The sequence below is a fragment of the Canis lupus genome, chromosome 10 (genome assembly GCF_003254725.2).
Source record: "Canis lupus dingo isolate Sandy chromosome 10, ASM325472v2, whole genome shotgun sequence".
NCBI classification, from domain to species: Eukaryota; Metazoa; Chordata; class Mammalia; order Carnivora; family Canidae; genus Canis; species Canis lupus.
In genome coordinates this window covers 56,559,622-56,573,609 of record NC_064252.1, presented here as the reverse complement: position 1 = coordinate 56,573,609, position 13,988 = coordinate 56,559,622, and the positions used below count along the sequence as shown (strand labels likewise).

Below are 13,988 nucleotides of genomic sequence, written 5' to 3'. Positions count from 1 at the left end.
TTTATATATTTTGGATATTAACCCTTTAACAGATAGGTCTTTTACAAATCTCTCCCATTCATTGGTTGTCTTTTAGTTTTGTTGGTGGTTTTCTTTGCTGTGCAGAAGCTTTTTATTTTGATATAATCTCAATAAGTTTGTTTTTGCCTTTATTTCCCTTGCCTCAGGAGACATATCTAGAAAAATGTTGCTATGTCCGACATCAGATAAACCACTACTTATATTCTCTTCTAGGATTTTTATGGTTTCAGGTCTCACAGGTAGGCTTTAAACCATTTTGAGTTTACTTTTGTGTATAATGTTTCATTCTTTTGCATGCTGCTGTCTAGTTTTTACAACACCATTTTTGTTTCTTCATTGCATATTCTTGCTCCTTTATCAAAGATTAATTGACCAAAGAATTGTGAGTTTATTTCTGGCCTTGCTATTCTGTTCCACTGATCTATGTGTCTATTTTTTGTGCCAGTACCATACTATTTTGATTACTACAGTTTTATAATATAACTTGAAGTCTGGAATTGTGGTACCTCTAATTTTTTTCTTTTTCAAGATTGCTTTGGCTATTCAGGGTCTTTTGTGGTTCCATACAAATTTTAGAATTGTAAAGATAGATAGCTCTGTGAAAACTACTGTTCGTATTTTGATAGAGATTGCATCAAATCTGTAAATTGCTTCAGGTAATGTAGACATTTTAATAATATTTGTTCTTCCAACCCATGAGCATGGAATGTCTTTCCATTTCTTTGTGTCATGTTCAATTTCTTTCATCAATGTTTTAGTTTTCAAAGTATAGGTCTTTCACTTCTTTGGTAAGTTTATTCCTAGGTATTTTATTATTTTTGGTACAATTGTAAATGGAATTATTTTCTTAATTTCTCTTTCTAGTACTTTGTTATTAGTGTATAGAAACACAACCAATTTCCATGTATTAATTTTGTATCCTGTGACTTTCCTGAATTCATTTATCAGTTCTAGTAGTTCTTTAGTGGAGCCTTTAGGGTTTTCTATGTATAGTATCATGTCATCTGCAAAGAATGAAAGTTTTACTTCTTCCTTACCAATCTGAATACCTTTTATTTCTTTTTGTTGTTTGATTGCTATACCTAGGACTTCCAGTACTATGTTGAATAAAAGTGGTGAGAATGGACAGTCTTATCTTGTTCCTAACCTTCGGGGGAAAGCTCTGAGTTTTTCCCCATTGCATATAGTGTTATCTTAGATAAAATTTCTTTTTTTTTAAGATTGTATTTATTCATGGGAGACACAAAGAGAGAGAGAGAGAGGCAGAGACACAGGCAGGGAGAGAAGCAGGCTCCATGCAGGGAGCCCAACGTGGGACTTGATCCCGGGTCTCCAGGATCACACCCTGGGCTGAAGGAAGGCGCTAAACCGCTGAGCCACCCGGGCTGCCCATTAGATAAAATTTCTTAACAGGGCAGCCCTCTGAAACATGGCCCCACCCTGGAGGCTACAGCTAATTGGATTGGGTGGACATTCTGTCCAGCGCTAAGCCAATTAGATTCTCTTTCCTGGAAATTTGGAATTAAGATGCAAAAGACTGATCGATTCAATTGGTGTTGTAGGACCAAGCTGGGTGGTCATGTGTACTGAGGAGTGAAGATGAATTCTGGAGAGGGGTGACTATGTGCAAAATGGATCTCTGAGTTAAGAAGCTAGTCTGCAGTCATAGACAATTAAGGCATATATTATTCAGAGAGAAAGAGAGATATGAATCTGTAAGAATCTATGATTCTTACAAGAGAAAGAACCAGGGAAAGAGAAAGAAATACCTGCCTGATAACTGTGCAATGCCTGAAAGGCCAGCCTACTCTATAATTGAGTTCCCAAAGATTCTCTTGTCATCTTATGATCCTCTCCTTAATTGTATTTCTTTGAAAAAGTTTCAATTTCTTGCAACTGATCTCTTATTTAGAAGGCATCCTGTGCTTTGCGGATCCTGTTCTATTCTTACCATAAAATATCAGTTCACAACAAACACAGAAAATGTTTTAATGACACTGTTACATAGCAGCTACACTTAACAATAATCCTCATGCCTTAAAATAATTCTCAATAACTTTATTTTTTTTTATTTTTTTTTATTTTTTTTTAATTTATTTATGATAGTCACAGAGAGAGAGAGAGGCAGAGACACAGGCAGAGGGAGAAGCAGGCTCCATGCACCGGGAGCCCGACGTGGGATTCGATCCCGGGTCTCCAGGATCGCGCCCTGGGCCAAAGGCAGGCGCCAAACCGCTGCGCCACCCAGGGATCCCTCTCAATAACTTTAGAATAATTCTCTGACCAACCTATTTATGCACTACCAGTCCAGAAAAAGATTCTTTTATCTCAGGGAGTTATTGCTGGCCCGCCACACTCCCCTCTTTCATGCTAATAGGAAAAGGGGTGGCAAAAGAAACTAGTGTATAACTGTGGAATACTTCAACTTCTGGGTTGAGGTCGTCCAACTGGGGGACGAAAGGAATGAACCGAAAAAGAGGTAGAAGTCAAGGGGCACATTCTCTAATTACTCTCTCTGCTTTCCCTTTGGCTGCCTCAAGAGAACCGTCTCCAGCAGCAAGGCTGAAGGCTGGAAATTCATTTTTTTTTTGTTTTTTGGGTTTTTTTTTTTTGGAAATTCATTTTTAAAAAGCAAGACTCTTTGGAAGTAAACAAAGCCAAAGTATTGACCATTGCTGGTCCCTAAACCAGCAGTTACCAAATACTGCACTGGTTCCTCAAAGTATAAATATGGTTATATTCTTTAAATATATAAAAATCTACACATCCTTATAGTTTCTAACACCATCTTTTCAAGTAGTATAGCAACCAAAGCCTCGGATTTCTATTACTTCTAAGTTATATTTTTAATGATTCAGTTTCTGGGTCTCCAAATGTTCAGTATCTTCTAAATGAAAAGAATGGACCCTCTGCTAGGGGAATTCAAAACTTATAGACATCCAAGACAATTCAAAGGGAAAATAACAGTTTTTTCAACAAATAGTGTTGGGACAACTAGATATCTACATGCAAAAGAATGATGTAGGACTCCCCCTACCTCACACCAAATATAAAAATTAACTCAGAATGGATCATCTGTCTAAATGTCAAAGGTGAAACTCTTAGAAGAAAATGTAGGCATAAATCTTCATGACTTAAATTAGGCAATGATGTCTTAGATTTAACACCAAAAGTATAAGGGATTGAAGAAAAAAAGAAATTGGACATCATCAAAATTGAAAACTTTTGTGCTTCAAAGGACACCATTAAAAAAGTGAAAAAATAACTCACTGAATAGGAGAAAATATTTGCAAATAACAGATAAGGGACTTATTTCCAGAATATACAAAGAACTTTTACGACTTAAGAATAAAACAACAATTAAAAATGGGCAAAGGAGGGGTATCTGGGTGGCTCAGTGGTTGAGTATCTGCCTTTGGCTCAGGTCATGATCCTGGGGTCCTGGGATCAAGTCCCACATCGGGGTCCTAGCAGAGGGCCTGCTTCTCCCTCTGCCTATGTCTCTGCCCCTCTCTCTCTCTCTCTCTCTCTCTGTCTCTCATGAATAAATAAGTAAAATCTTTTTTAAAAATAGGAAAAAAAATAGGCAAAGGATTTGAATAGACATTTTCTCCAAAGAGAATATACAGATCATCAATTATGAAACAATGATCAATATTCTTAATTATTAGGGAAATGCAAATCAGAATCACAACAAGACACCACTTCACATCCAGCAGGATGGCTATAATCAAAAAGACAGAACATAACAATTGTTGGCAAGGCCATGGAGGAGTTGGCACTCTCAGATATTGGTGGTGGGATTATATATTGCTTTGGAAAACAATTTGGCAGTACTTCAAAAAGTTAAACACAGAGTTGCCATATGATTCAGCAAGTCTACTCCTAGGTGTATACTCATAGGACTAGAAAACACATGTCTACACAAAGGCTGTGGACATCTCTTCCACTGCTCATCTCTTCCAAACTCAACATCTCCTTAACTGGTTCCAATCAACCCCTGCTTGGTTCTTTCTGGAGAATTTAGAACACAGGTCTAGGCACCATCCTAATAAAAAAATTAATTGTTAATTTAAGAATTTATTTCATTTATTTATTTTTAAGATTTTATTTATTTATTCATGAGAGACACAGAGAAAGAGAGAGAGGCAGAGACATAGGCAGAGGGAGGAGCAAGCTCCCTGCAGGCAGCCCAATGTGGGACTCAATCACAGACTCCAGGATCATGCCCTGAGCCGAAGGCAGACACTTAACCACTGAGCCACCCAGGCATCTCATAATTTAAGAATTTAATAAATGTATGGATTATATATATTATTAAAATTCTATTTTGCTAGCTGACAGTATCATTTGGGTTGAAAAAAACACTGGTCTAGTGATCTCTAAAACATACCAGTGAGGTCCCTAAAATCTTAATTGGCCTGTGGACCAAAAGCATTGGCATCACTTGGGAGCTAGTTAGAAATGCAGACTATCAGGCCTCATACCAGACTTACTGACTGAAAGCTAGAGTTTAGCAAGTGCTCAGGTGATTCCTACAAAGAATGATATGTGAGAAGAAATGTCTGCTCTCAAACACTTTAATTATATTTGAGACCAATCCACATGTGACAAACTTGTGTCAAACCTACCAGGAAAGCCTGACTGCTGAAGATGTGTAGTCTTGTGAATTAAAGATGGCTTTCCATATAGCTTCAAGAAGAGTAAGTCCCAGAAGCAAAGCCAGCAAGTCAGCCTTCTCAGTAGCTTCCTTTTTTTAGGTGGCAAAAATGTCACCTACATTGCAAAACTGTTCAGATCCAAAACCCTGTGGGTAGGAGAGGTCTTAGGACAGCTCTGCTTAGAGATGCTGCCACGGAACAGTTTGTCACTTGCCACAGTATAATCTACATTCTAATTGACTGTTGATTGTGAGGCCAATATCAGTCTTTATAAGAAAGTATATTCCTGTACAATGTTGGTCAAACAATGACTCGTTATACAGTATCCATTCTTTCTAAATAAAAACATGGTCATATATTCTGAATTAAAAATAGAGACCCACGATATGATAAGAACAAGTATATCTATAACAATAATTGAATGAAATATTTGTGACTGTCCAGGAAAATCTAGGACATATGGTATCAAGACCCTTGAGGCATTAATGACCTGGATGAGAATTACAATGACCTTGGTCTTTCTCTGGGTATCTACACCAGAATTCTGGGCACACCAAATTCCTTCTCACCCTGGTGCCTTTGCATATAACCTCTCCTCTGCCATGCCGTCTTCACTTATCTGCCCCTTCTCATCCTTCAGGTCTCAGCTTAATTTTTTTTTAATTTTTATTTATTTATGATAGTCACACAGAGAGAGAGAGAGAGAGAGAGAGATTGAGAGAGAGGCAGAGACACAGGCAGAGGGAGAAGCAGAGGGAGAAGCAGGCTCCATGCACCGGGACCCCGATGTGGGATTCGATCCCGGGTCTCCAGGATCGCGCCCTGGGCCAAAGGCAGGCACTAAACCGCTGCGCCACCCAGGGATCCCCAGGTCTCAGCTTAAATGCCACCAGCCTAGAGAGCTGCTCTGGAATCCTATGGCAGGTAGCTCCCACCAACCCAGTTCCTCTCTATGATCATTCCCTTCTCAGTACTTTTTACAGTCTATAGTCACCATGTCTTCTTGCTCATTCATTGTTGGCCTCCACCACCAGAATCGAGGCAAGAATGTGGTCTTGTTCACTGCTACACTCCCTGCATCTGGTACCTTCTAGAGATTAAATGAGGTTTTGATGAATAAACAAAAAAATGTTCCCAATTTAGGGAAAAAATAAATCTTAATAAAAATCACCAAATAGACTGTAGCTTATTAATAAGAACAACAATAACAATATCACTTATGAACAGATCAAAAACCTCCATCAAAACCATTCACTTCAGGCTCTTGCAAATAAACGGGCTCCAACAAACGGTCAATGGTACTACTGAGTAACTTTGCTTAAATCTCTTTCCTTCTCAGAGCCTTTTCCCTCTCAGAGTCACTCTTGCACAGAGTGAAATAAGAAGACTACTTCTCAGAGATGGGAGAGAGAGAAATGTAATGAGATGACATAGATATACACATACATACATACATATATATATACACACACACACAGACCACACACACACACACACACATATATATATATATACACACACATACATATATATAAGTAACTGGCACAGAACAGGTACTCAACTCAATATGGTTTGGTTCTTTATAGTCACTCTCATGTTCCCCTTATTCTGGATGGCTCAGCTGTTGGGCATCAGCCTTCGGCTCAGGGCATGATCCCGGGCCAGGGATCGAGTCCCACATCAAGCTCCCTGCAGGGAGCCTGCTTTTCCCTCTGTCTATGTCTGCCTCTCTGTGTGTGTCTCTCATGAATGAATTAATAAAATATTTGGAAAGAAAAAAGATTATGAAATCACATTTCCAGGCCTTCGTGTGAACCTGTTTACTCCACACTCTAGACCCAGCCATGGCTGTTAGAGCCCTCTCTTCAAATTCAACAAGTTCAATTATATTTGCAGCACCCTGTTACTTTAGCCATGTCACAATTGAGACTTAATTTTTAAAATTATCTCTAGTAGGTCATTGTTTCAAAGCTGGTAATGTTCCTGAAATGAACTTGAACATAGTTCCACTTCTTGACTGAGTTCTACCAATCAGCTTCAAATATTCCTGATAAACTGATAAGCACCAAACAGAAAATTAGAGTTACAAGAAGCAAAAAGCTCACTAAGTTCTGGTTAGAAATAAGACACAGTGGTAGGGACCACACTGACTTTTTTCTAAAAAAAAGTTTAGAAACAGTGAAGCAACAATTTTGGGCTTTGGAATCAGACAGACTTGGGTTTCAATTCCCATTCTATAGTCTGTTAAATAGTGACCATGGGCAAGATCCTTAACCCCACCGTGCCCTGGTTTCCCCACCAGTAAACTGAGGCTAACAATAGTACCAATGTCGAGGGGCTGTTAAGAGGATGGATGAGATAAATCTGTACACACACTTAGTGCTGAGTCTGCACTCAAGAAATATTGGCTCTATTAAATTTATTCTCATCCTCAAAGATCTTATTATATATACTTACAAATGAAAATATTCAGAATGAAAGAAAGGTACTAAGTGCTACATATTAAGTGAGCAGCAGTGGTTACAAAAGACCCAAAACTTCAGGAGTGCAAAACACGCCTTCATCTAAGGATGGTATGAGGTCTCATGGGATTGGTGAAGCTGAAGCAGATGGGGCCACGCAGGGAATAGATACAAACAGGTTCCCTGTGGTGGGCACTTACTGTTTGCCAAACATTGGGGCACCCTGTACGTAATCTCCACAAACTATAAGGCAGATACCTTTAAATCTCCAATTTGTAGATAAGAAGCTGTTTTACTGATGATAGCTAAGGCTCACAGAGGTTTAGTAATTACCCCAAGTCGCCCAACTGGTGGTGGATCTAGGTTTAAAATCAGGTCTGAAAAAAATAAATAATAAAATAAATAAAATAAAATAAAATAAAATAAAATAAAATAAAATAAAATAAAATAAAATAAAATAAAATAAAATAAAATGAAATGAAATCAGGTCTGTCTGACAATTCATTGCTGTGCCATTGTTGTGGGGAAGTGTTGATGGGGAGATAAATCATTCCAGTATGATGCAGGAAAGATCAGAGTAAAGATCATCTTTTTATATGGCAAGTGGGAAGCAAACAATTTATACTTAAAAAAAAAAGGAAAATAAGGGTAGAAAGATGGGTTAGGGCCAGAGGGAATGGAAAGCTAAGGAGTTTGAGCTTCAGCTGGTGGACAATGAACAACCTGTTTTATTTGTGCTGTAAATGTGTGCTTTTAATTAAATACTACTAATACGACTACAAAGAGTAGTTATTGAATACCAGCTCATGATCAGGCCCCAGGCTAAATCATTTCTGTACATTACTACAAGTTGCATAATTTGCAACTCAGGCATTATTATCCCCATTTCACAAATAAACAAGGCCTTGAGTGGTCAAGCCACTCATTCAGATGACTCCAGTAAACAGCACAGTGGGGTTCATCACTGAGTGCGTGCAGGTCAAAGTCAATGCAAAGTCCTTCCCCTGAGAAAGAGTACGAGGGCAGAAAAACTTACCTTGTGATAGAGAGTGAAAAAACAAGAAAAAGGAAAATGGAGACAGGGAACTAGTCAGAAACAATACACCAATCCAGAATCAGGAGATAAATGTCTTAGGTGGAGTCACTGAAAATGGAAGGGAGGTGACAGACAGCAAAATGTGTTCATGACCTTTTCTTTCATTTACTCCAGCTGTGTCATGATTTGCTACCTGAAGTAGAAACCCAGTTAGTAAATATTCCAGGCTCTATTACCAGCCTTGCCTTGAAGCCTGATTTGAGTCCTGTTGTTAGCCTGCGAGCACACGCTGCTCCTAGTGTGTACCTGCCCTGTCACAGGGCTAGCAGGGCTGAAACAGGCATCATCCTCTAATCTGTTATCTGTATTGAAGGGTAATCATTCAAAAGAATAAAACTAAGCCTCCACAGCCCATAAATCACATTATGCTTCACATATCAACATTTTAAAAAAATCTGACTTAAACACATAGTCTGTCAAATCAGGAAGGCACATATGCTAAGCTCTAGTGAGCTCTGACAAATCCTACGTTATTATTAAAGTTCATCGTGATCTCAGGGATCACACGGTTTTATAAAACAGAGTGTGGTATCAATATTTGTTTGGCTGCTTTCTAGTTAATATTCTGGGGAAAGTAGCACAACAAATAAAGCAGTAGGAAATATACACACTATGAATATAGCTTTCAAGCTAAGGCAAAAGCCAATAGGCAGTTACTTACATTATCTCCTTCGATGGAATCAAGAGTTAGAAGCTTGAATGTTCATGTAATGTTTCCAAAAACCCCAAACATTTTTGCACTGAAAGCTTAGCTACAGTCCTCCTCATTCAATAGCTAACTGCATTATGTTAAGTGGAAAATTAGTAGTGTAACAGGAACACGAGTTGAAATTCATAAAGATAAAAGACCATAATTCTCCTGTTCATATCACAGTTAATACATAAATATTCCCAACAATTTACAATATTAATTTTAAATATTCAATATGTTTCTGGGAATAAAATTATGAAAGAAATGGCAGTCAAGAATCCCACATACTAAGGCCAAAAACAAATGTGGTTTGCATACTATGTTCATCAGAAAATAATATATATACATATATGTATATGTATATATGTATATGTATATATGTATCTAATACATATATATGTATTATATATATTACATATATATATTATACATATATATGATAAAGAAAAATGACAGCATAAACAGTCGAACTTTATAGCCCTTAATTACATAATGATCTGTGATTTGGGTTTTTTTTATCGGTTGGACTTAACTTCATTCCTTTGTACAAAGACATATATGGATATTAAAGTATTCTGCTCACCTGTACATACTCAGACCCAACTAAATATCATGAAAAATTTAGCAGTAAAGTCCAGTCTCCCAAGGTAGGCTTGCCACTATTCTGTGTAATGATAGAACTACCTTCATAAAATACCAGAAGCTAAATCCTATGTTTTTTTCTTTTCATCACTTGAGGCTTTCTGCAGCCAGCCTTACAAACAACTTCATTCACCTTTTCTTCAAATCTGAGTGTTTAACTAAAGCCATATATCATCACAATCCCACTAGTCCAGCTGCCTGTCATCGCAGCAGTTTACTGCAACTCCACCCTTTTCCCATCATCAGTTTCAACAGTACATTTCTTTCTTTCTTTTTTCTCCTATTAGAGAAAAAAAAATGAAGATGAGGAGTTCAAACCCTCAAAGTAATTCAGTGAACTGTCACAACAATATTATTTAACCCCAGGGAATTTCCTGTTTAATTGCCACTCTCTCCCTTCTCCCAAAGGACCACATCTTATTTGGATGGTGTAATGGAAAGCACCACATTAAAAAGAGCAAAAACATAATAGGTTTAAATTTTTAAACATCTAACCTTTTCACAAGTCACTTTTAATCATTTGCACCTGTGACTTTAATAATCAGCCTGGCAATTAGAGAAGCAAAATCTCCAGGACAGAACCAAGTGGGATGCCCTAGCCACAACCATTATTATATTGGGGAGCAAAGAAAAAAGCTATTTTCTTATATGTGACATGAAGAAAGTTTTACATTATTAAGTTCCATCAAATCCTGGGAACAGTAGAGCTCCTAATACTTAAAATCTTCATTTTTCTAAAAGCCAAGATTTTAAAAAATATATATCTTACTGTATTTTTTAAATATTAAGTGTTCATATTTTCTAACAGCTTTTCAACTTTAGGGCTCAGGAAGAAAAGGGGGATCCAGAATAAGCTCAACACTAGAAGGGGGGGATTAAGCGAGACTTTTAAATCATTCTCCCCAAGGAGAAATCAAAACCATTAACATTACACCATATAACCATTTATTTCATCATGAAAGGCAAACTTAGAGCACCAGTGGCAATATTCTGAAAATGCGATAGAAGTTGTTCTATACAGCAAGGAACATACAAGTTTGGAAGGCACGAATATGGTCTGTCAGTTGCAGTTCTAGCCTCAGCAAGTCATTTGCCCTGTGGGTGAGGCTCCCATACGGAAATCTTCCTTAACTGCCGAAGGCTGAATGGGATTTCCTGTGAGCAGCATCTGGACCACACCTTGTTGGGTCACAGAAGCAGCTAACAAGAGCCGGAGGAAAACGCGTCTGGTCCAGAGATGACAGGACAGGGCCAAGAATCAAAGTATGTCCCCCTACAGTTTAATGGGGGAAGGCCCCTTAAGATGGCTATTTATGCAGTTGTGTTTTTCTAATCAGTCTTGGCCACCCACTACCAGATGTTGGTCATTTGGTGAGCTGACTGGTAGGATTTTGTGGTCCAGCAGCTGCCAGCCTTTTATAACCTCAGTGATGTTGTGGGAGTCTCCATTTAGTTCATAAATATGTTTTTTTTTTTTTGTCATTAAAACACTGCCAGCTGAAATATTGCAGAACAAACTCCCCACCCCGTTGCAGAAATTTTCCAGTTTCAAAGCATCTGGGATGAAGATTCCAGATTACCTGTAGCAAAATTTCTTCTAGATTTTTTTTTTTAAAATCCTCTTGCGTGTTGAGGAACCTACTGAGGAGCCTGCCACAGATGACACCCACCGTTCAGATCATTGGTCCTACATTTACCTAGTTAGGGCAGGAAGAAGTGTTAGATGGTTACCCTGGGATTCTTCCACTTGTAGCAGGAAGGAACACCCAAAAAGCATCCGGACACTCAACTCCTTAGAGATGCAAAAGCCTTCCAGGGGAATAAAGAGGAAAGAGATCTCTCCCTCCCCACCTGCACACCCCCCTACCCCCCCCCCTCCCCGTTTGTGCCCTAGCCTGAGCATCAGCAGCCCTTCTGTGATCCCATGCAGTTCCAGAGCGAGTCCCTTACTCCAGAGGGCTCCTGGATCGGACCCCAGGAGAGCCGGGCTGGTCGTCCTTCTCCCCCACCCCCACCCCCCCACTTCCAGTCTGCACACCCAACCCCTCCCCAGACCCCAGGCCAACCCTTCCTACCTGATGATGTCGTCGTTGTGTCCCAAGAAGAATTTTTGGCTGTGCTCTCGGGTGTTGTAAACCACCCCGACCCCAGCCACGAAGTAGACCACCTCCTTGCCGGCCGTGTAGTACAGGTTGTTGCGGCACTGGTGGCCCCGGTACCCGTACACCCACTCCAGCCGGAGCTGGCAGCTGGGAGCTGTCCGATCCGCCATGATAAGCCGACCCCACGCGCCCCCCGGGCCCCCCGCGCGCGGGTCCGCGGCCCCTGCGCGCCGGGTCTGTCCTCGCCGAGACTCGGGCTGCGGAGGACCTGCGAGGGCTCAGGGCGCAGCGCCGGGCGCTGATTTCCGCGGCGACGCACAGACACAGCCCAGGGCGCCGGCCGCCACCATCATCCGCCGCCGCCGCCGCCGCCGCCGCCGGAGACGAGCCGCCGGTGCGCGGCCGCCAGACCCCGCCGGGCGCCCCGGCTGCTCCGCCCGGGCAGGGCGTCCTCGCGGGCGCCAGCTCCCGCACGCGCACGCCTCACTGCACCTGCGGGCTTCGGGCGCCGCGAGCGGCTCGGCGGGGGGCCGCCCCGCCTTCCAAATCGGGGATCTGCATCGCCAAACACCGATTACCCAGTTCAACGCTCACTGAAGTTTGCGGGGCGGGGCGGGGCGGGGGGCGGGGGGGCTTCGCAGCAGGCAATGGGATTTATCCTGTGACAGCTCTGATGTGGCCGAGGGCCCGGGCAAGCTTTGCCATCACCACCGTCGGATCCGACACTGACAGTCTACACCCAGGATGCAAGAGAGAGGAAGAAAGAAACAGATTTTTTTTTTTTTCTTTTTGGTATAAGTCAGCAGCCCAAGAAAACGATCCCCAAACTAAACCAAGTGCTGGGTCTTTTTTTTTTTTTTTTTTTTTAATCAACTATTCTCCCTTTTCCCCCTCCAGACCTACCTCCTGAATGATATTAAATACGCCCTAACTGCTTCTGGCGGGTGGTTGCTGATACGATTTGAGAGAATACTTTCTGTTTCCCCCATTAAGCCGGGGCGAATATGCAGTGGTCATTTTTTTTTTTCTTTTGGAGGCTCCAATTTAAAATCCATAGCTCTCGTGAACCCTCTCTTGGCCGGGGGGTGGGGGGGACCATAAAGAACTTAGCAGTTCTCACAAATCAGCAACTCCAATGCAAGCGTCATAAAAGATTTTTCTGAATTAGAGGAAACGAGATACTAGTGCAATTGGAGGCAGGAAAGCGCTACCTACTAATGCACCTGGTCCAGAGGAAATTAAATAATTAACAAGTGGCAAAAATCGTGTACCACCCCCCCCCCCCCTTCAGGAAGGTGGGAGCTGGCTACGGGCACCCCTGGGCTCCAGGGTTAGCCTCCAGCCCGGCGGGGGTTGGGGCCCAGGGGCGCCCCCCACCCCACCCCGCAGCGTGCGCACACACACCCCGGTCTTCGGCCGCCGCAGGTCCGAGGGATGCCAGCCCCCAGGGACAGCCCGCCCCGCGCGCACTGCCTCCCGGCCGGGGTCCCCGCTCCTTCCTCCCACACCCGAGGCAGCCTCGCCCGCAGAGCATCCCAGCTCTCTCTGCCTCTAACCTCTGCTCCGAGCGGGCGCCGCCAGCGCGTCCCGGATCTCGCACCGAGGAGCGAAATCCCCTGCCTGCCCTCCCTTCCCCGCCTCCCGCACCCGAAGACGGGCTTCGTCACTGGGGCGCCGCGGGAGACAGATTCTTCCTCCAGCCGGGGCTCCGGGGCGGGGCCACAGCGCCGCTTTCGGGAACCGCGGCGGCCGGTTACTAGGCGAAAGCACGGCGCTTGGAAACCGCGACGCCCCAGAGCCCGGGGCCGCCCCCTCCCTCTCCCCGCCCAGGTTTCCCCCCGCCCCGCGCTTCCCCGACGCATCCTGGGAATTGTAGTCCCTTCAATGCCAGTTCCGGCGGGGAGCGCGCGGAGCTGGACCACGAGTCCCAGGATTCCGCACGCCCGGAGGGGGCCGTGTGGAGAGGCCGTTGCCGGCGCCAGCGGTTCCTGCGGCTCTCCCGCCGAGCGGAGGCAGGCTCCCTGAGGGCGACCCCTCGTCAGCGCCCTGCGATCCCTAAGTGACCGAGGCGGCGGCCCGCCTGCGAGTGCATCTATGAAAGGCAGTGGAGTCGGAGTAGAGACAGTCTCTGTGGCCCACCCGGAGGACCCCCTCTGCACCAGCCCCTCAGGGCTCCTGTAGCTGACTGAAGCCCAAGTTTGGTTTGTTTCCTACTTCAGTTTTCCTGTTTGTTCAGGTGCGTTCCGGCGAGTTAAAGTGCGGCGCTGCCACGCGTAGGAAAAACGCTGGGGGGATGTGGTCTCACTCTGCCCT

The 13,988-nt window shown here is 43.0% G+C and overlaps 1 protein-coding gene across 6 annotated transcripts in view; it reads right to left on the bottom strand.

Moving 5' to 3' along the window:
- The window catches only part of EML6 (EMAP like 6), a 269,805-nt gene extending 256,299 nt beyond the window's left edge, over positions 1–13,506 (bottom strand). For 4 of the 6 annotated variants that reach the window (XR_004803099.2, XR_004803097.2, XM_025467255.3 and 1 more), the window contains exons 1-2: positions 13,232–13,498; positions 11,649–12,408 (exon numbers count right to left, since the gene is read on the bottom strand). Coding sequence is in view for 3 of the 6 variants with exons in the window: in XM_025467255.3 (XP_025323040.1) it covers positions 11,649–11,845 (197 nt within the window). In the remaining 3 variants the exon portion in view is untranslated. Of the gene's footprint in view, positions 1–11,648; positions 12,409–13,231 lie in introns of all 6 variants that reach the window. The other 2 variants (XR_004803100.2, XM_049115524.1) reach the window with 1 other exon arrangement.
- Between the last annotated feature and the right edge of the window lie 482 nt (positions 13,507–13,988).